Genomic DNA, 23,250 nt, shown 5'->3' with positions numbered 1-23,250 from the left:
CACCCCGCCGTGTGCGAAGGCCGACAAGCGTAGGGCGAGGACCCGTCCATCGCCGCTTGCGGCTTTAATTATGATTTGATCCTACTATTTGTGGGATTTTTCCTGACACCAGATAAAAATCACCAGCGACAAAATGCTAAGAATTGAGAAATATACAGCCATTGAACTTTTTAAACCCGGTTTGTTAACTGTGGCCTCATTAACTCAAGATTAGCAGACACTTTTGTTTATTCAATGGTCATAAATGACAAAAAAAAAGAGGCAACACAGACTGATCGCTTTTATTGTATGCAGGCTGATGACACTCGTGTAGTCATCTCCCATTCTGGGCAGGATAAACCTTCATTTGCGTCGTCACATGACCTCTTTATTTATCTATCATGAGTCACTGTGAGTAATGTTGGATGATGTTTAGATCTGATTCATTGGACTTGTCATAAAAAAAAACAACATTTCTATCTGAAATCCAATGAAATCATCTTGTAACTAAGTTATTTAGTTACTGGGACACTACTTTGACTTAAAATGCCAACATCGATGTCACAGAAATGCTAACATGCTAATGCTAGGTAGTTATAATGTTTGCACTGTTTGGTTATTATCAACCTAACAATTGCTAATTAATATAACAAACAAGTCAAATAAAGCAAACACAGAGGATAATAGCAATGTTATAAATAAAACAAAGTACAACAGTTTTGACCAGATGTTGGTGCTAAAACAGGGCTGCAAATAATGATCATGTTCGTTGTTGATTATTTTCCGATTCGTTGTTTGGTCGACAAAATGTCAGAAAACGGTAGAAAATGTTGATCAAAGATTCCCAAAATCCAAGATGACGTGTTCAAATGTGTAGTTTTGTTCACAACCCAAAGATAGTTAGTTTACTGGCACAGAGGAGGAAATAAGCCAGAAAATATTCACATTGAAGAAGCTGGAATTTAGAGAATTTCGACAGCTCGCAACTTATTAATTATTCCTTCCGCAACCACAACACTGACTAGAAGGCATCCTCAGGGGGAAATTAGTTTATGCAGCAAATTCTGGGGCAGTGCATTTAATCGTTAAGACATTTTCTCAAAGATTACAAATCTGAACCCCATGAAGCCACTAGACAAAAGATCAGTAGATCGCCACAGACATAAGGATTCATTCTCTGGGATCAGTGACATATCTGTACCAAATTTAATAGCAATCTATGTAATAGTTGTTTAAATATTTCAGCCTAAAATAACAGAGGACTGATTCACCACTAGCAGGGCTAAGAAGCCAGTAAGTGGTCCAACCAGTTTCTAAAACGGTCAAGAATCATCTTCTATGCTCAAGTTTTCCACTCATCCTTTAAAAAAATGTATTACATGACAGCATTGATGTATCTTATCTGCAGTGCCTCCTGTTTTACAATGAATTCGGTGACTGTTGCACCAGCAGTGCAGCTAGAAAGCTAACTGGGATCTGTAATAATGTCTCCCACTGCGGAGGGACGGCGAATAAAAGAGAAGTAAAAACAGAGATACGTTGCACCACTGAGCCAGCTGTTTCCTGCTGCTCCACAATCCCGCCCGACTCAGCACAACGTTTCATAAACCCATCACAGGACGGTAAAGTCGGCCTCTTCCTGTCCTCCGAGCTGGGAAATTACCGCCAGGCTCCGACTCATAAAATGTTAGGTTTGGGGTGTTAACTTTACCGGCCTCCAGGTTGAGATCCAACACATCTCACAGATATTACACCTATAAATGGCCACTTTTCACAAGCTTAACTGTGTTTGTGTGTTTGGCTACTATCAACCCCCGACCAAGAGAGAAGAATAAATTATTTCACCCAAACGAGATTTGAGTTCTTTGCAGCGGGTGATAATTAAAATCCCCGATTAGCGAAATAGGAGCAAAATGCTGACGGGTTAATCCGGCCGAAGCCTTCAGAAGACCTGAGAATTACCTCGTTGGGAAGGGGGCGGAGGGAATTCGAAAATGCAATTATGCTACAGAAAACGAGCCGGCCTCTCATCCTGTGTGATCATATATGCTTTTATGTGCACCTCACACTCAGCGGACCTGGTCTGAAGCAATTACTGTACGCAGGGCTCCGAGTGCACATTGATTTTTTTTAAGTTAGAGACTTCTTCAGCGTTCTCACTGAAATTCACTACTAGGATTTGTTGGGGCTGATATCGTCTCACTAGGCTCTTCTTGGATGCATTTATCATGATGTTTCTCAACACAAACAACAAGTAATTTGTAATGTCTGAGACTCTGAAATGGCAGAAAATCAAGACAGATAGAATAAAATGAGGTAGCCAAAGCTGCATTTCAAATGTGCAAAGTGTAAAACAGCATGCAAGTGTGTTTCCAGTAAGTCAACAGAGAGTCTGTGTCGAGTTCCTTACCCTCAGTATGTCGGTCTTCAGCTGCAGCTCGCTGGACGGAGCCGAGTGCATGAGGCCCAGGAGGGTCCCCATGTCGTCGTCACCGCTGGGCGACAGGACGAGCTGCTGGATGATGAGCAGGGCGTGCTCGCGACACTGACGGTACTTCACGATGTTGTGGACGCAGCGAGCGCCGCCAAACTCCCTGAAAAGGGCTGGGAGACGAGAGAAAGAGGCACAAAGTGAGTCTCTGTGCATGTTAGAGTCACTGAGAAACATCAAGCAACCTGAGACGTGAAGTATGAAGGAAGATTAGTGAGTTAGCAGGTAAATTTAGCATAAAGTCAGAGTTTTAATGTTAAGAAAGTCTCTCTTAACCTGCTAGGTTGCCATGGTAACTGATGCTGCACAGCTCACTTGCTCGAAAGGAGGCTGAGTTTTGGATTTAAATCAACCGTAAGAAGCATCTCCCTTTCAGTCAAATCTTTTCCTGATTATATTCTCTGTGAATGATACTGAAGCTCTGCTGTAGGTTGACAGTTAAATCTGTAAAATCTGTTAAACTGTGAGTTAATTTAAAATGCAGAAAATCATGATCATAAAAATTCAGGTTTAATAAAGTTTTGTCTGAAGTCACCTCATCCTATATTATCCTTGGTCCTGTTTTGCTGCCATGTTTGTTTTACTCTGCTGCTATCACAATTCAACAGTTCAACTAAGAAAATATTCAAGTTACAATTATTCGATACTGAGAAAAGCCCAAAAAAAAAGTCATCCTATCTGACAATGTTCGGTCTTTTTTTTCGTAAATAGATGATTTGAATAATTAATTAAATGTCAATAATAAATAAATGACTGACTAATAAGTGGCTAGCTCCATATACAGAGCAATGTAATAGTGTCTTGATGCTTGTTTTGGACCATACTGTAATATCTTATAATGTTTTATGATGTCTAATGCTGGGAGTCGTCTCCACAAGGAGCAAACTTTCTTTTCAAAGTCTACACTCAGAATTTAGGTGAATTCTTCCTTTAAAGTGCAGCTGAAATCTTTAGACTCATCTGAATGTTTTAATTCAAGCTTTCTAAATCTCCTGTGATTATAATTTACAGACATACTGCTATAAAAACTGTTCATTTTAAAAACTTTTTAATGCCAGAACCGCCTTTCCATTAAACGTCTCTCCTTGTTTAACAGCTGCTTTCTTTCGTTTAAAGCTTCTGATGAAGTGAAATGATAACATTTGATCCTGACTCGACCTGATCGTTTAGGGAATCTACCTTTATCTTCTTTACTCCTTGAGAGTTTTTGTTCACTCAAACTGAAAATGTTGAGGTCTGCATCTTGTGTGCCGTCACTTGTAAATGTAAAACAGATTTCAAAATGTTTTCTTTTCTTTTCTATATGAAACTGAAACTATCACTAGTTGCTTGCAACATTAAAGATATTTATTCGAGTTTATCTGAAGGCGCTGACACTTAAAATTCACTTTCTTTGCTGCAGCCTCGACCTTGATCCAGCACATTGTTGTCACTTTGGTGCTGCAGTGAGCTTCCTCCTGCTCCTTCACTCTCTTCGAGTGTCTCTAGATAAAAGTGCCAGCTGAGAGCCGCGAGCATAAAATGTAAATGCAATCAACGTGTCAGAGCCAAGTGCTACAAACATCACACGCATCGCCGTGTTTTTGTGACGAAAGCGAACAGTCATCATCATCATCAAGGTCGGCGAGAGCTCTGCGCCGCCGCTTGGTCATGTTTGTGACTCATCGCATTTCTACAGCTGACACAAACAAACACAGAGTGGCTGAAAGAGACGGTGAAGCAGGGTTTGAGGTTTGAGAGGTAACTTCAGGTTTAAATCTGGGTTTTAAGGGCTGGAGTATCACTGCTACATCTCCACAATAACTTATGCTGCACAACTAACGTCTTCTGGAGAAAAAACAGACTAATGCGCATAAAGAAACATCAATACACTCTCTTGGAAAATGGCATCACTGATCCCATGGAGCCCAGCGCTCAGACAGTAAGAGGAGAAAGGTAAAGTTTTAAAGAGCGTCTAAACCTTTTTGCTTTCCCTGACACGCATATATATGAGATATAGTCGAGTCTCAGCGGATGGAGCTCCAGTCTTCCTCTGCTTTAGTGTTTTTTTGTTTTTTTTATCCTATTGGCTGCAAACAATTTCAAAGCAGTAAGTGTTTGTCTAACAATATAATTCTCAGCCACATTAAAGCACTAAAGCCTTGTCGACCTTATAAGATCTGCATTAAGCCCACTTACTGGGTATAGTTTTATATTTGTTCATGCTTCCAGAGACTCCTGCAGCAGTGAGAATGAAGCTAAAACTGTCTTACACTCAAAGCAGCACTTTAATTAATGTTAAGCACGACTGTACTTATGGAGAGATTTACTCACGTCTTAATGACGGGGCAGTCATATTAATAAGCCTATTAACCTCAACACATATTCACACACTACATTTCCATCCAGCTGTCCTTCCTGCGTTGGCTTTTGCATCTGAATCAGCTAATTTTTTTATGCACAATAACTAGAACGTATCTAATGAAGCCACGTGAAATGCTACCGTCAGTTGCAGGCCACTGAAGTTCACAGGCGTGGGTTAAAATCATGTGCTTTTTGTTTTGCATTTAACATTTTTGAGCTGTAATTACTAAGGTAAGAATGAGACCTTTTAATTGCTGTAACTTGTCTTGTCTTCCCGTTGTGACAGGACTCCCGAAAGTTCACCCAAATTGCACCTTATTAAAGTTTTCTCTGGTGAATTTGCAGAAAACAGAAAAGACATCCAGCGTTCTGTTACTTAACATCACAGACAAGAAACAGGTGCAGCTTTTCTGTTAACACTACGAGCTAGTCTTTAGATCGTGACACCCGGGGTGGTTTTTATCAGAGCTCAAAATTCCACACGTCTATCTGCTTCACTGATGAAGTTATGAGGCTCAGAAATGCAGGAAAAAGTAATGAGAATTTTAAAAAGCCACTTGTATGTACTTCAAGGGCCTGAAACTCTGAAATTATTCATAGTGCGAAGGTAAAAATTTGCATGGCTTTCTAAAATATACTCAAGTTATTTAGATGGAATGACCCTGCTGCTACCCTGTATTATCGTTGTTTCACATTTTTCATATTTCTCACATTAGTTTAGGCCTATAGTTTGCTGTTCTTCTGAGAAACACTGTGGATCTGTCCATGTCTGCATCTGGTCATCTGTTATAGCTGGATCCACAAACTCTGAGGCTTTTTCAACTTGCTTTGCTGCACTGAGAAGAGCGATGTTTAAGGTAATTTATAGATGCCTGATAGAAAGTTCTCTTTCCTCTGCAGGATGGTTGACAATCAGCGTCTCTTCAGTGAGATGGAACAGTGGATTTCTTTGCTGAATGAAACTCCCTCCATGAGTGCTTCTATACTTTTGCATCATGAGTGTTCAAGGTTAAATTTGATGCAGTCAATTAAAGCTTAACTGTAAAATAATGCGTAGCCTTCACTGATCCTCCTGCCGAGGCTTATCAAGAGACATCATCTGAGCATGTTTTTTTAGCTTAAATACTTTATAATCCAGTGTACTGCAGCTTTGGAGCTCAGTGTGGCCCAGTTGCTGGGAAGATCTTTACCCAACGGAGCCTTGCAGAGATGCAAAGTTAAAATCAGGTCATTTTCCTTTAAATTAAGTTCTGATATTATATACCATTACAGATACTTGAAAGTTAATTATTATGGAACATGAAGTTTTTGTTGTGTCTCCAAACTCTCAAATAAACTAAGAAAACATCCTCTTCCTGGATTTATCGCGACCATTTCCACACATGTAGAGTCCCGTGTGCTGGTGTGTTTACCTGCATTAGTGCTGGTGGTGTTGGAGCCCTGCAGCAGCACAGTCAGAGTCTCCATCACCAGCCAGGCCAGCTGCTTCTGCTCCTCGGCTACTGTGTTGTTTTTGCAGTCGGCTAAACGCAGAGAGCAAACAAAGGGAGAGAAGAGAGGTTAGCGCTGGACGGCGGCATTAAACGCACACAGTGAGCAAACAGTGACACAATGAAAAGGCAAACAGTGAAAAAGCAGAAAGGTTTACTTCAAGGTAAGTAAATGACACACTTTAAGTATTTGAAAACAGGCACATGTTGGTTGTGATTTGACTCAAAGCACTTCAGGTCAGACCAGGTGGTCTTGATTTGTAATTCATGTTAATTTGTCTGTACTGAATGTTGTTGATTCATTTGACTTCTTAGTATGTTTGTAGACACCTTTAAGAAGAAGAAGAAAAGGAAGAACACAAGAATTTCTGACAGAACACACTCTTTTTGCACAAATCTGTCTTGGAAGTGGCGAACATGCGTGACCTATACTAATATATATATATATATAATAATATCATGTATAATCCAGAGCAATGAAAAAATATATCTTCATTTATCTCCAACTTGGAACAATCTTTTACCAGATGTTTTAACACCTGCACTCATTTAACTTCTCACTTCTTTTCTGCAGTGATGAAGTGTGTGTTAAGGTGTTTCCCCAAGACATCACAATCGCTTTCACCTGCAGCCACAGGTGCTGCTTGTGAGTCATGTGTGAAGTCACTGTTTTAATTACGCAGCAAATCAGGATTATTTCTGCCTTTATCAAGATTTTGCAGTGTCTCTGTGTAGGTTATCAGTTGTTTCAGTCTTGGTAAGCCCGAGTGCTTCAGTAGAAGGCAACTGCATCTCTTTGTGGGTTCTTGAAGACGTCTCATCTCCCGTCCAAGAGGCTTCCTCAGTTTTTACGAACGGAAAGCCATCTCTAAGCAGGAGAAGTGGTCTAAGACGCCACTAATCAGTTACTTAAATGCAGCCCTGAGATCCCTCCTCCACCCTGAGTCATGTTTGTTGAGTCTAGGGTGACAATAAATCCCTGCGACTCCTAATCAGTCTGTCTGTACTGATGGAGCATCTTAGATAAGAGAAGAAACATCTCCAAGAACCAAAAAGACATCCAGTTGCCTTCTACTGCAGCACTGAAGAAGATTACGCAATGTAAAATTCACATTTTACTTATTTATTGTTATTATTATTTAAAAGATTACTCTTTTGTCATTTTGCCTTTAGAGCTGAAGAGAGGCAGTAAAGGGAGAACGAGGAACAAAGGGCCCCTATGAGAAATCAAAGGCTTCAACCTTAGTGCACTGTGAGCACTCGCTAACAGGTGACTCCCAGATGCCCTCATTAAATCCTTATTTTGTTTTGGTTCTATTATGATCTATTTCAACTCCCCTTTAGATCTCGAGATGACTCAACAGTCCTGTCTCCTCTATAGTTCAGCTTTTACAAATAAAAATCAGTTCTCCAGCCTACTCCACGTATCTTCAATAACTGCGGTGAAGAGGTCCCGCTACAGAAGCTCCTCACCTTGGTCGTTGTTGTGCGGCTGCTGCTGCGACGCCGGGTCTTTGAGCAGGGCGGCGTACTTGTGCAGCAGGTTGACCAGCACCTCCAGCAGGCCCACCTCCCGCAGCACGTCGCTGAACACCGGGTCGTGCCGGGCGAGCTTCAGCAGCGTCCGGACGGCCGTGATGCTGCAGGCGTGTGACGTGCTCGACTTGAGCAGCACGCTGACGCTGAACAGCTCCTTGCACGGCACGTAGTTGAGGCTGAACACCACAAACTCCAGCAGCTCAAAGTACTTGGCCTGAGCCTCGGGGAGCTTGGCCACCCGCTCAGCAAACTGCGACAGGGTGTGCTGCGACTCCAGGATGAAGTAGTTGGCCGGCTCGGCGGCGTAGATGTTCCCGATGGCGTCCAGCAGCATGCAGGCCAGACGGCTGGTTTTGGCTCGCAGGAAGGCGTTCTGGAGGACCGCGAAGGCCTGGATGTTACGGACTGTGTGGCCTGGAAGAAAAGATATGACAGAGAAGAGGACGGACGTGTGAATGACTGGTCAAAATGTTAAACGACTGTCATTTGAAGCGATAAAGTTGAAGCACCCATCTACACTGGACCACAAATAAAGAAAAAATAACTTAAAAGTGCTAATTGGCTTTTTGGATACAAGAAACAGCACAGGGTCAAAATCTGAGCCTCTGAGCTACCAGCTCTAGCCTAAAACACTGTCTGCACATTAAATACATTCATGTTGGCCAGAGTTTTGGCAGATCATGTTCTGTTTGACATATCTGCAGAAATCTGTGACTTAGAAGTGGATAGAATGCATGTGGAGACGTTTCATGAGACAGACACATTGATTTAAGGCTCTAAATTTACATGGAGCTTGTAAAACTGTGTCACATGTTCGACCTCAGGAAGCTGAGATGTCTCGAAACTGTGCAAACAATGCAGGTAAGTTCTGTTTTATTTGTGTTGAGGTATCAGGGAAACAGGAATCCATCTATGCTTGCTGACTACGGCTGGAATATGTCAAGAGATGAGACGAGTCAAGAAGCGCTGTGTAGATACTGAACAAATATGGCACTTCGGTTGTTTTATGTGATGTTTCAGCTTGTATTCTGTAATAAATTTAATCACTATAAGTCATAAGATGTTTCTTCTTTAACCCTTGGCAGGTTAGGAGCTGGAAATTTGAACACTTCTTTGGAATACAAGCATTCTTTCTAATGTAAGATTTATTTGTGAAATTTGTGAAAATATAGAAATTATTATGCACACCAACGTTTGGAAAAAGAGCACGAGCGGACGCTGGTTCCACGTTTGCATCTACAGACCGACTCTGGTGGAAACCTGAGACCCTTCCTGATGTTACATAAACTGCCTCGAAGCTACATGAAACCCAAAGAGCAGGAGAAGTGACCCTGAGAAAAACAAAATGACTAAAGAAAATTGATCTTGTGCAAAAACACCCCCTCTACAAAAAGGAAATGTACACTTTTCCACATGGTTTTTACAATCGTTAGAACAATATTTGCCGAGAGGAAACTGAAAACCCTGTTACATCATTTAAGACCGAAAAGCAATATTTAAAAAAAGAAAAAAGAAGAAGAAGCTCCAATTTGCTTGAACAGAGCAGCTTTAGTTAACTCGCACAGTTCCTGAACCTCATGAATTGTGAGACTAATATTTAAATTAGGGTTGAAATGACCTTTTGATTTTTCATCCAATTAACAATTTTGTTTTCTTTTTGATGAAATGGTTTATGATCATGACTGAAAAATGAGAAATTCTGATCTTATCTGTCACTTTGCAGCAAATTCAACACAAGTCTGCTCTTTTAGCTTTTTCGAAATGACTTAAAAGACAAAATATGACTTTCTAATTGTAAAGTTTTTGAACTTTTCAAGAGATATGTCACTCCACAATCAACAGTCAGTCTAATCAACAGTAATGGCCTGCTCCTTTATTACATCTTTGTCATTAATTTCTTGTTTTAAAATAAATATTTGTAGTTTGCGTTGTCAAGCTGGAGTAATCACGGAAAATAATTTCCATGCAATGAAAACTATTGTAGAAGGCAGTATGTGTTTGACTTAGATAAAGAGACAGCAAAGGGCAAACGCATTAAAGATAGAGGTTGTCCGTGAACCACATCACACACATAATCTGACCTCCATTTTGGGGTTGAGCGGCGAACATAAAACCATAAACTGTGACTCACACACGAGAAAAACTGGCACACAAACGTGTCATCACGCACGCAGCGGTTAAGTGAATGTGGCGGCTTAATTAGGCGTGTAAGCGGACCCTCGTACCGCGATGGCTCCTGGTAATGACTCGGCGCACAGCTGGAACTGTCATTAAGTGGGTAAACATGAGTGTGTGTCTGTGTGTGGGTTTTTTTTGTGTGTGGTGGAAAAGGCAGCCGAGCTCAACTGTGTCAGGGGGTGTGTGTGTGTGTGTGTGTGTGTGTGGGGTTGGAAGGTTTTGTGCGGGTTTGCATGTGTTTGAGTGTCGTGGGACTTCAGCAGCACGAAGGCAACATTAAGCATCTGAAGGAAGAAAAGAACGTGTCGGCCGGCGTGAAGGTGTGGCTCCTTAATGTGGGCTTGAAATGACACCATTGATCAGAGCTACAAACTGTGAAAACATCATTATCAGATGTTCAGCTTTACGACAGTCATTGAACTAATCACGGCATGGAAAATTAAAGCTTAAAATTGTGATATTAAGGATAAAAATCACTTTATTCTACATGTCTTGTTTTAAATAACAGCCAAAAATTAGGTGTTTATGTAAAGAACTACCGTAAATTCTGGACTATAAGCCGCTACTTTTTTCACACGCTTTGAACACGGCGGCTTAAACAGTGATGCAGCTAATTTATGGATTTTTACGATTTTTATAAGTTTGCCTCGAGAAGAAAGTGACATTGAGAGCGACAATGAAAGAGAGACTGAGGAAGTGTGTGATGAAGTCATTCTGAGGCTGTTCAGTTCCGACACTGAAGAAGACGACTTTAGTGATTTTAGTGCACAGGAGGAAGATGAAGATAGAGATCAATGACTTTTCCTGGTAGGCTGCTATATTGTTTATTTTCTTAACCAGCCGTGTTACAGGCACTGTTCGGAAAAAAGCATTTACGGTACGTGTTTGTGTATGTTACCGGTACGTATTTAATTCAAAGTTTAAAACATCTTTCTGTGTAAATATGTCATGTTACAACGTGGACACCTGCAGCTTATAGAGTGCAGCCTGTTTATGTAAAACTTGCTTTCTTTTTAAAGTTAGTGGGTGCGGCTTATATTCAGGTGGTCAATAATCGACTGGTTTACGCAGAGCACATTAGATTACAGAGATACAATAATAAAAAGAAAACACACTTGAACAATAAAATAAATGCAGCACGGCTCAATACAGACAACGGATTCTGCAGAAATGGTTTCGTAACATAAAAGCCAAGTTGGACTCAGCTGCAAACAGTCACATGACAAACATTAAGGAACCACTCGGCTGAACTGCAGGCTGTGTTTACACAGAGCAGATAGTAAACAAGGATAGAAGCACATTTAAGAGATTGAGAGCAACAGAAAACATACCTAAGGAACAAAATAAATGCAACGTGGCTCAAAAACAGTGAACAGAGGAGCAAATTGTTGGAAGACACATTCAGCATGGTGAAACATCTTTCTAGAGCGGATGTGTAGTGTAGAGAGAAAAATGTTTGTAGAGGTTGTAAAGTTGTAAATAGAAAATTATAGTTATTTTCTTTTCGTGGGCATCTGGACAAAGGTTATACTTGTTGATTCCATTTTTTTTCTTCCTTTTTTGTGACATAAACAATCAAACAAATTCATTTTCAGTTTTTTCTTTTTTATGATTTTTTGGCTTTCTCACCTGGTTATTTTACACAAAGTATATTTCTGAGTTCTCCTTCCTTCTAACCATGGCTGTTTCCAAAAAGATGCAGGATTTTATATTAAAAAATGAGCCCACAGTGAGGAAAAATCTCAGAGGAGGAAAAAAAAACCCATCCAGAATCTGCTCAGGGTTTAGAAGGTTAAAATGCTGATCTAACCTATAAATAGGCATAAGTGCGTTAGAACTACTTTAAATGCAACACAGACATGTGCGTGCTGCCTGTTTCCTTATTGACTTAGTATAAAATGGGGGATACAAGGTCATGTGGATCAGGTTCAGAGGTAAACGTGCAGTCAGAGACAATTCTCTAAACCACTAAAGCATCCCGGCTCTCCAAAGAGCCAATTTGTATGCAAGAGGCTCGAGGCGTTCATCTCCAGCAGAGTGACAGGCGGCGGAGTTGCCATGGTGTCTGTCAACAGGTTAAGCTCACTGGGATCAGCCAAGCATCAAAGTCATTTCAGGGATTAAGATCTGACAGGCAGATATGGCGGCTGGGGTATACACGAGGACTATTCCACAAGTAATTCCTCTCTTGTTTCAGAGCTTTTGGGCGAATCAAGCTGGTGGTACTCTGTAGACTTAAGAGGCGGATCTGCGACCAGAAAAATCACTGGGTTGTGTCCTGGAAGGGGAAGGCAGGGAATAGCTTCACTTCCTCAGCTTTTAGTTTCAACAGCCGTGTTTCCGTAACGTTTCTCTTTTGTGCATTTTGAAGCATTGCGATTGAAAAAGTGAACGAAAACAGCAACATTTGAGAAAAGTCTATCTCAATTTTGAAAAGAAGTTTTTACGGCTGCACGAAGAGCATGAAAAGACATTTCTAAAATCAGTTCTGACGTAGCTAACATTTAACTCACCTGACTAATCAGCTGTTTCTTCCGTCGTCTTTATCTCTGGACAACATGAAACAGGACTGATACCAGCTGACATGAAAGAAAAGCTACAACTTCTCTACATTTTTCTCAAGATGGTAAACGTTTTGTTTATCGCGTCCATGCGTAATGTAGCCTATTCTACCGCTTTCTGACGAGCGAAGCAGTCGAGTTTATTTGCTCCAAAGCTATGAATGGAAACAAGCCTAATACATATTTCATTCTTTTAATCTTCTGTGACAAAGGTTTGCTTCAAATTTGCCTGATAATCATGCAAACACAGCGAACATGTCCTTGATTCCTGCTCTCGACAACACCAGTGGATTTCCCTTTCAGCCATTTCTCATTCGCGCACTCTCATGAGCAAATGCCAAAGCTGCAAGGTGTTTGCTTTAATATCTGAGTCACTGGGAGGAGCTTTGGGGTTCGGTGTCTTGTCTCGGACACACGTGTGACATCTGGAAATAACGACGAACCATTAGCCTACCTTTCCCAGAGGGCTGTGGGAGAACAAATCCAGGCAGCAGGAAGGGCGCTCCGGTCGTCAGGCCAGCTGGTTTCAGCTCCGTCACCCCGTACGTGGACAGACAGGTGACCAGGTTCACCAGGTCCTTCAGCGCATCTTTCGATTCGTCCTCTTTTGCTTGTTCCAGCCTGAGCACAGAAGAACTTGTAAGACTGTTTATACACAAGGAAGTGAGCATATGAGCTGTGGGACTTGAGCTGTACCTGAGCATGAGGTCGCAGAGGAAGGCGTAACCCTGGCACATTCGGAAATCGTCCAGCAGCGTCTGGGACACGTCGCTGGAGTCTTTGAGGAAGCAGGAGAGTCCAGCGAACATCTCGACGATCTCCAGCGGGGAGAGATCGTCTGACTGCTGCATGTTCTGAACACATGTGGCCAAGCATTCCTTCTCTGTACATGGGAGGGTTGGAGGGAGAGAAAGACAAGGGGGAAAAAAAAGGAGAGTTTGTGAGAAATATGGTGACATGATGTGTAAAGGAATGCATGGAAATGATTGAGGATATCTGCTCCAGGTTTGCTTTCATCGTAGATTTATAGAAAGGAAAACAATACAGTAGCTTTGGAAAGTGGCAGATCAGCAGTTGCATTTCCTCTAAAACGGGGACAGAAAATTCCCAAACTGACTAACTTGCTAATTTATTTGTTCGTGCACCTTGTTTTCCGTTTGTTTTAATATAATTTGTTCGGCTACAAACTCATGAGTTACAGATGGCTCTGTCGTTGTTGTTTTTTCTTTTTTCTTTTTTCTTTTTTTAAATAACCCATCTGCGTATTTTCCACAAATTATCATCATGTCAACATTTTATTTATTTAAAACCTCTGAGAAACATGAAAGGAGAGCCCTCATTTTTACCGGTAATAACAGAAACGCCAGGAATTACTTCACACAGGACATTTTTTCACTGATGCTTTAAATAAATACAGATTTTAAAGAAAGCTCATCTTAATACTTAACATAAATCACTGCACGAACGTCACAACAAATAGTACTTGTGCGACTCTCAAGAGGTTTACAGTGTTTAATTTGCCAAACTGTTGTTTCTTGAATCATTTGAGTCCATGAAAACACGTCAGTAAACAAACAGATCTGTTTGCTCTGCCAGTGTCCTCATCATGTGTGTTTTCCTACGAAGCTGCCTGATAGATGTTTGTTTTGCATCCTTGGTGGATCTGGATGTTGAAGGTTGTAGCTCCTAAATGTGATTTTCCATGTGGCTAAACACATGTCAGATAAAGTCTGACTGTACCTTTAATGTGTCGACTGATGATGTCATTATACAACATCTGACACATCTGCATTTACCGTGGATGTATTTGACCACGTTGACGCTGAGGCCGTGTCTGGAGATGGTGGTGAGCACCTCCCCGGCGCTCCTTCTCCAGGGCAGGTTGTGGGGGGGACACCAGGAGGTGATGGCGCTGAACAGCAGCTGGAGGTCGTCCTTCTGAGCCAGCTCCTCGGCCGGAGACACGAAGGTGCAGAGCTTCACCAGGATCTGCGGGAGCGGGGAGGAGAGGACGTTTTTACCGCAGCCGAAGGCATCGGCCTGGAAATAATCTGATAAAACTACGGCCGGAAAAAACTGAAACTGCCGCTTGCGAAGTCGAGTCTTTTATCACAGAGATAGAAGAGTGTTTTTGTTGTGTTTTGTAAATGGCATCATTAATATGTGAAATTCAAGCTTCGGTAGTTATGGCAGATGAAGTCAATGAAGCGTCAGGCAGAGTTTCTAATTACGATGACAATAAGGCATCATTTATGTCAGTGAACATCAGGAGTTAAAGTATCAGACTAAGACAAGGAACGTCTTAAAATCTGCTCATGCACATCATTGATGCTCCACACGCGTTACCAGCATCACGTTTATGTTGAATCCACAATAAATGGTCAAGATTATTCTTTATTTTTGACAATGTTTGCATTAATTTACACGAAACAATCAAACCGCAAATGAAACACAGCTTTTGTCCATAAGCGTTTCAAAAATGTAGAGTTACTTTAAACATCTTGTGCAATTTCTTACCAGATGCAATAGTTTCATTATCAATACCATCACTGTCACCTGTATTATTTCTGTGCAATACATCTGTTTACCTTTAATTCACTTTCTGTTTCTTGTTATTTAGCTTTTGTTCATGTGTGATTTTATTTGTTTGGCATCCACTTGGACACTTTATACATTTAAACACTACATATTGTACTTTGTATTCTTATTTGGTTTCTATTTAATTACTCACATTTCTGTAATTGTGTATATTTCCATTTTATATTTCGGGATGAATAAAGTTGATCTTATCTTATTTTTTGTGTGACTGCTTCAAAACCAAATACAACCGACAGCTGTAGTAGCACAAGTAATCACAGAAACTAAAACATTTTCCAAACAGAGCGCTGTCGTCATCTTCTTACCTGGACGAAGACTTTCTGGAGCAGCGCCCGGCGGTCGGCCAGGGGCAGCTCTGGCTGGGTGTGGCCCTGCCCCGCGGTCTTCTCCTGGTTGGGCAGCGGTTGCGGTGGAGGCGGCGGCGGAGGGCCCACGGGGGCCTCGGCCATGTGGGGCAGGTCGAAGAACAAGTAGAGGCATTTGACCAGCGTGGAGGGAACGGACATGGTCGTCATGCAGTCGACGGTTTTCTGTAGGGAGACGGACGAAAAGGACGGTAAAGAAAACAGAATGTGAGATAGAATAATTTCAGAAGAAAACTCAAGAGAAGGTAAAGATTAACTTCCAGCTAGGGACGGGCGATCTGATAAATCGAATACAGATACAGATTGTTAGTAATCAAGAAAGACCATCTTTCTTGATGTACATTTCCTCAGCATTATGTCACTTTTACTGCCACCTCAGGCCAATATCTTCTTATTATTATGTTTTCTTAGCATTGTTTGATATTGATTTCTAGACTATGTTTCATGGTAATCTGTGACAATGCCACTAGCCGTTAGCGCAGTCTCAGCCACTGTAAAAGCAGCTAACGCATAGAGTTGTAGTGACAGTTTTGTTCAGTTTTTGTAGGTGGTGTCTCGGATACAGAGATGTGTCAGTCTGTTGTCAAAGTTATTCTCATGTTATAAAGATGGAGCTCCAGACAGCATTAGCCACAGACTAAGAGGCAGAGCAAACCTCTTAGTGATTCACCGTAGCAGCGACTAGAAGTAAAGAGACGCAAACATATGGGACTTGTGAGTTACTGTAGGCACAAGAAACCATTTGACCACATGAGTTCCACTACAATTCAGATGGCGGATTGAGATTTTGCACCAAAAGACAATCAGATGATCCTTTGGCCTGATCACGCGTTTCAACTTTGGATTTCGGTTGCGTCCAAACACTCACAGCCAAATCAAAGCACATATATGTGGATGCACACGATTAAAATCCCTTGAATCTTGAAACAGATTTTTTTTATATCATTTGCTGTGGATTTTGCACAATTTTTAGTAAAAACTGATATTTGACAACACCTTACATGTAACTGTATCGACACTAAGCAAAGAGCTGCACGACCTCGATTTCTGCGGGACAAAATAAAGACGAAAAATGTTTTCGTTTCCGGCGTGACTTTGGTAAACGGCTATTTTGTTGTGTTATGATTCATGGTCGAGTTTCTGCGAAGATAAGAAAGGCCTGAGGTGTGTGTTCATTGTGTGTTCTCCAGCGTTATACTGTACTGTGTGTGCGCGCTGAAGAAGATGGGGTTTGTGCTCGGCGAGGCGAGTGATTCAGATAATCAAACGCTGCCTCCTACACGCACACACTGAAAAGAAGCCGACAAATTACCTCGCTCTTCCTTTTCACGCACACACGAGCTCTCGTATAACCGCACACACACACACACACACGGTGGCCGGACCAGATGACCCTCCCATTTCACTCCAACAGACCGAGTAACAAAGCACGGCAGCGCACACACCTTCAATTTCAGCTGATCAATGGAGAGTGGGGGATGGAGGGAAAATGATAAAGACACTGACGGTGGAAGAAGGTATTTGATAGTGAGTCATGATAATGGAAAACTCAACCAGAAGGGTGTGTGTGTATTTTTACAGGCTGTTATAGACGCATCGGCCCTGCTGCAGCCTTAAGGTCAAGGTTACTGCCAACAGTCAATCACAGCGAAAACCGGAGAGACAAAGACATTTACTGAACAGTGTGTAGGTGTAAGGGAAGGATGGAGGGGAATAAAAGGCGATAAAGTCAGACACGAGGAGACTGAAAGAAGAAATATGTCAAGAAAGCGCTTCTGTGTGTGTCAGAGAGGCACAGACAAGCGGACTGGGAATTCAGAGCGTGAAGGGCATCCTATCAAAAATAAGAGGTAGAAAGAGAGAGCCGCAAACAAAAATATTGCTGCTTTATCCTCCGAGGAAGGAAGAGCGGGAGGTGAGGGAGGAGGAGGGCATTAAAGGGAGGGAGGTGACGTCAGGTTTATGGGAGGCCAGCTGCCTGGAGAGTCCTTCGTTTTACCGTCTGAGACAGCAGAGGAAAAGGGATACGAATCCATTAAACCTGCTCACACACAGACACAAACAGGGCATGAGCCACCGCGCTCACTGGCCAGTTATTGTTTTTCCCTGTCAGTCCTGTTCTGCTGACATTAAACAGCCACAAAACAGCAGACCCTATTAATTTAAACCATACCAAGGCTTGGGCACACGCGTCTATGTCCAGAAAAAAATGTTAAAAATAAAAAATTGATCTCAAAAATAAATCAAGAAATAAAAAATCTGCAAAATGCCACCATTTCTCAGAGCAGAAACTATAAAAACAGATGTAGTAATCCGATTTTCTCCTTTTACATGCTCCTTAAACTGATCACATGTCACTGTTCTTTAAGCAAACTTGACTAAATTTAAAAACACGATGGCATGCCACCAAAGCAAACTTATTCTACACATCTTGTCTTAACATTTGCCACAAAAAAAGACAAAAAAAAAGTGCACCAGATTCTGAAAAACACAAAAAAGTCTCCTCAGCATAACTACAAAGCCGTGACTGACTCAGCTGTGATCAACATTCACGCGTCAAAAATTGTGAGACTATTCGGCTAAAATGCAGGTTGTGGTAGAGCAAAGTATGAAAAGTATGGAAACAAATTAAAGGGATTAAGAGTTACATAAAACATAATTATTCACTGAAATAAATGCAGCATGGCTCAAAAATGGTGAACAGAGGAGAAAGTTGTCGGACGATACATTCAGCACAGTGAAACATCTTTCTAGAGTTGACAGAGTAGTTTTTTTTTTTTAAACACCATTTTGTAGGGGTTGTATACTTGTGAATAATAAAATATCTTTTCCCAGGATTGGTAACACCTGGGGGCACATACTAACTACAGTTTTTTTTTCTTCTTCTTTTTTTTTTTTTTTAGAAGAAAATCAGCTTTTTTAAAAATTTTATTTTTCATGATTTTTGGCATTATAACTGTAATATTGAAGCTATATTTAAATTTTCTTAACTTCTAGCCATGGTTGTGCTGTTTCCATAGAGACCAGCTCCTGATTTCAATCTGCATGGCCACAAATTAAAGAAAAATCCAACATAAAAGTGTGTTAGTAAGGTGTTGGGCCACTACAGTGCCACCTGAACAGCTTCAGTGCACCCTGGCATTGATCCTCCAGGTCTCTGGAGCTCTACTGGAGGAGCGGACACCATTGTTCCACATAATATTCCCTCACTTGGTGTTTTGATAATAATGGTGGTGGAGAGCACTAGTGAGCCCTTTTGCTCCATTGGTGGGCATCATCATCATCATAGAAGACCACTCCCATCAGGATAGAAATGCTGCATTAAGATAAAGGTGATCAACTTTGTGTTGATGTGTCGTGACGCTTCCCTCTAATCGGACGAGTGGAGCAGCAAAACCCCACAGCACAACCGAGCAACCAGATGCCTACAAGAAGTCACTTTTTTCCTTTAATTTGTCACCCACGTGTAAGGCTGAATGTATTACGAAAGCTGATGCATTTGTTTTTTAGCCCTCTGTTGCTGAACTTTGTTTGGAGTGAAAAGAAAAAGCACACTGAGTGGAGGTAAACAGAGCAACAGCTGCTATGGCTGGAACAGTACAGCTATAGCAAAGGACAATCTAAGAAATTTATCACCTGTGTGACACAACAACAGGTGCTCGCATTAATAAAGGAGATCAAAAAACAACGGTGGGCACAGATGAGAACAGTTAATCTGTCATCTGTACAGGTTCTCACTCACAGTTCAGCACGCATGTGAACTGTGGATTATTGCAAGTCCAACCATCTGAGTGTGAAATTCTGTTTTATCGTTGCTGTTACTATTAAAAGTAACTACAGGTGCACTTGGAGAGCAAAGTCTCATCTCGACATCTTAAAGGCAAGCAATCCAGATCTGCACCACGACGGTAAAAGCAGTGACAGTGAAGGTTTGATCCGGGATGCAACTGTTTTGTGATCCACTGCACCCCTAACGAGCCTGGAAGAACGGAAGGTTTCACATCTTCTATCTCACATTAATTGCTGTAAAAACTAGCAGCAGCCTCCAGGGCAGAGGCTAACATCTAAGCATCACCACTTCAAAGTCTCAACTTGGTAACTCTCAAAGTTTATAACGAGCCAAATAAAAGCTACAAAGTTGTTAAATCCACGTGTTCGCAACTTGTCAAGTACGCCTTGTTTTACAACTACTATCAAGTGAAAAGCAATTAAAAACCAAGCTGCTGAAGCGTTTAAATGAAGAAATCCAAGATGTATAAACTGAGGCTGGAGAAAAAAAATGCTTCTGTGGCTCAAGAAGAATTAAAAACATTAAAATCTGGTGTCAGTCTGGCTTCGCTTAAAACCGTCAGGATCCTTGAACCAAATGAAATTTACAAGAATGCATTTTTTTTTTTTTTTTAAAAAAGGCTGACGTGACTGTAAAGCAGAAGTGGCCCCTAGAAGAACAGAAAGTTCATGTCTGTGACGTGTGAGCGGTTTTAATCCTCAAGCGTTTGCTGCTGGCGCCGGGGAAGCCGCTTCCGAAAAGTGTAAAAGAGAACTAAATAAATAAACCTCAGCTTTATTTCCTGACAGTATAAGATTTGCTGTTTGCAGCAGCTCTTCAATGCTCCTCAGTATCCCCCCTCGAGGCGTTTATCCTTCAACTTTTCTGCTTCAGAACACAAACACAATGCAGCACAAACTAACCGGCGCGAAAAGACGACCGTATCTCAAGTTTCTCTCAAACTTCCAACTCTAATTGTATATACAGTGCAATGTTTTGACAATGAGTGAGTCAAAGAGAAGGCGGAGTGAGGACAGGGTTCATCACATGTCTGCAGACGGAGAGAGGAAGTGTTCGGCTCTGCAGCAACAACAACAACAACAGCAGCAGCAGCAACGGTGCATTTCTGGTGTGCAGCAGAGCAGAAAAAGCAGCCAGCCGGCCAGCTGACAGCAACGCTCCCCACAAGACCTCCAGAGGAATGCAGGCCAGAAACTTCAAAAGATGTCTGCTGGCCACAGTATGAGGGTGCAGACAGACAAAAACAAGAGCTTAATGTACAACCTGTAGAGCTCACACACACACACACACACACACACACACACACACACACACACGAGCTGCCGTGTTAGGATTCAGCTTTATGTGGAGCTGTGCTGCTCTGTGACCAGACGCTGGAGACGACAATCTAATTTTTGATTTGATTTCATTGCATGGCTTTTCCAAAACAAGACAATAATTGTAATTCATGTGACATACAGAAGATCATGAGTAGAGGAAAGGAGCAGAAACAAGCTGAACAAATCACTGTGTTGGGAGAGTAAAAGCTGGGATGGGTCAGGTGGGAATTTTCACTCGAGTTTCTTGGTTTTTACAGTGGATGATGCTATTTTCTGCTGGAAGATCAAAGCCAGGGGAAGTAAATGGGTCAAAGAGATACAGAATGCTGAAAAACCTCCTACAAGTCCTAGAATTCAATCTTACATCTACATTGTGAGAGGGTAAAAATCCTAACAAGAAAGAATCTATGTCGGGGCAAAGGGCAAAAATGCCCCCAAAAATGTCAGAATGAACCGGAAAAACGTACTGGTTTGGACAAATACACAAATGGCGTTGTTTCATTTGATTGATGAAATTTCCATTCCCATCTCCTACACACACTCACACAAACACTGCTGTTGTTCACACGGCTTACAAAGCTGTATGTAACTGGAGCTATCAAAGAAAACAACCCAAATCCTGAACCATCACCAGCATCACCTCCAGACAGCAAGACAGCACAGAAAGATGCTGCTTCCACATTTTAAAAATAGAGAAAAGATGATTCTCTTAATCTGAAAGCAGACAGAGCTCACCTACTCAAACATAGCATGGACAGCTGAAGGCTAACCATGATTTTGGTAAACGGGTGAAACAGTATTCAGCTCACCGTCACTAAACAAGGAAGAATCACTGATTGGCTTATGGTAAAGAACAATAATGCTAACTCTGGAGACTTCAAGGCGTTTTTGGTGTGGCGCTTTAACCAACAGCGTCACCAAGTTAGCAGTAAAGCTAGCTAACGTGTAGTCTTGCATAGCCAGAACTATCTCCACAATCCACTTTAATGTCGTGCCAGCACCAGAGAAATAACGTTACAGCACAGTCGAGTCTGTAATTTTATTTAATCCACGCTAAATATGTCAACAGGGGATGAAATGAGGCATGCTAAAATTTTCAGTTGCAGTCATTTTAAGAACTGCAACAATAAAGCAGAATATTTTGGGCTCTTTTGACAGAACTTCTAGCTACTAGTATGCAGTTTTGTGGAAACCCTGAGACTGTGGCTGCAATGTATCAGAGCCAAAATGGTTGTTTCGACTCAGAGCAGGAGATCGGTATGTGACATTAACCCTCAAATCAAAATTTCTGGTAAATCTAATTAGATAATAGTTTGGTGGGAGTTTTGATCAGGATCCTGGTTCAGGTTAATAGACAGGTCTCTCACACAAACACATGGTTGCACTCCTCTCTCTACAAAAGTTTGCCCATTTTATGTACTCATGTGAGCACCAGCTGCTGATTACTGCATGTATTTTAATCTGGGCTGGTTTCCCAATAAAAACAGCAAAAGTGCCTCGAAATGCTGTAAATTCCCCAAATTTCATATATTTCTAAGATGTGCTCCACTGGAAGCACAAACCACACATACTGCGAGTTGCACACAAAAACATAATTACAGAACAACTTCGAGTGCGTTGTTGTGCCGACCTGTCCGGAGGAGGCCAGCAGGTTGATGGTGGTCAGGAGCATCCAGCCGCGACTCGCCTCCTCACTCTGGTTCACCTCCAGGAACTGGACTATGGCTCGACTGGCAGCCTCTGGAGGAGCAAACGGACGAAAACACGCGGTTAACTGGATGGAAAGTGACAGCTCACTGTGGCAGGCAGACGGGCGGCTGGAACAACCATCAGATGTGCAACAAATAAAGCGCCGTGGTGGATGTGACATGTGGGAGAGCGTGGTTGAGGCTTCAAGGCTTGTTTCATCTGTAACCTGAAAAAAAATCATTTGTACAAGTTAAGATGTTGTTAGCAAGTGTCATCATGTGAGGCGTATGTGTGTAAGTGGTTTCTTCCTCCTGTTGCACCATTTGTGGACGAGCAGGGAAAAAAAAAACTCTTTGTGAATAAATTAGCAACTTATATTCAGACTGCACGGGTAAAGATATGGAGAAAGGGTGGCACACCAAAAGCATTAATGAAACCCCATGTGTACTTTTCCCACACACTGACACTGGAACAAATCTACTTGTTATTACATTGGTCTTTGGCTTCAGGCGTACTTTGCTCCTGTCACGTTTTTCATCACTATAGGTTCATTTTTCACTGCAGTATAAAGTCCTGCACCTCGATGGAAAAGAGTAATCATGACTAGAAGGAGGTGTGTTTTTTTGAAGTATGACATAGTTGTAATGTCACAAAAACTAAAATTACATTTCTTTTGACTATTTATTTTAAGAGAATTGGAGAAAAAACCTGAATAACTCTATTCAGGCCTTTCATGTTGCCATACGTAGAAGGTCTTTCGGTGTCCATTGGACCCCAAGAAATGCATAATATTTGTTGGTATTCTTTACAGGCTTTTATACTATGTTAAATACATTTTCTGATAAGTTTAAGTATCTTTGGTTCCAAATGCATGACAAATATCACTCTTTTTATATTTAAAAAAAAAA

The 23,250-nt window shown here is 41.5% G+C and overlaps 1 protein-coding gene across 1 annotated transcript in view; it reads right to left on the bottom strand.

Moving 5' to 3' along the window:
• The window catches only part of LOC103362825 (WD repeat and FYVE domain-containing protein 3-like), a 61,578-nt gene that overhangs the window by 8,212 nt on the left and 30,116 nt on the right, over positions 1-23,250 (bottom strand). Inside the window, exons 4-11 of the mRNA XM_008289319.1 lie at positions 22,284-22,393; positions 15,485-15,709; positions 14,378-14,570; positions 13,278-13,464; positions 13,036-13,202; positions 7,777-8,256; positions 6,226-6,336; positions 2,390-2,583 (exon numbers count right to left, since the gene is read on the bottom strand). Of these exons, the coding sequence (XP_008287541.1) occupies positions 2,390-2,583; positions 6,226-6,336; positions 7,777-8,256; positions 13,036-13,202; positions 13,278-13,464; positions 14,378-14,570; positions 15,485-15,709; positions 22,284-22,393 (1,667 nt within the window). The remainder of the gene's footprint in view (positions 1-2,389; positions 2,584-6,225; positions 6,337-7,776; positions 8,257-13,035; positions 13,203-13,277; positions 13,465-14,377; positions 14,571-15,484; positions 15,710-22,283; positions 22,394-23,250) is intronic.

The sequence above is a fragment of the Stegastes partitus genome, unplaced genomic scaffold (genome assembly GCF_000690725.1).
Source record: "Stegastes partitus isolate 25-593 unplaced genomic scaffold, Stegastes_partitus-1.0.2 Scaffold606, whole genome shotgun sequence".
NCBI classification, from domain to species: Eukaryota; Metazoa; Chordata; class Actinopteri; family Pomacentridae; genus Stegastes; species Stegastes partitus.
Note: the sequence above shows the minus strand (reverse complement) of the source record. Positions and strands in the feature narration are given on the sequence as shown.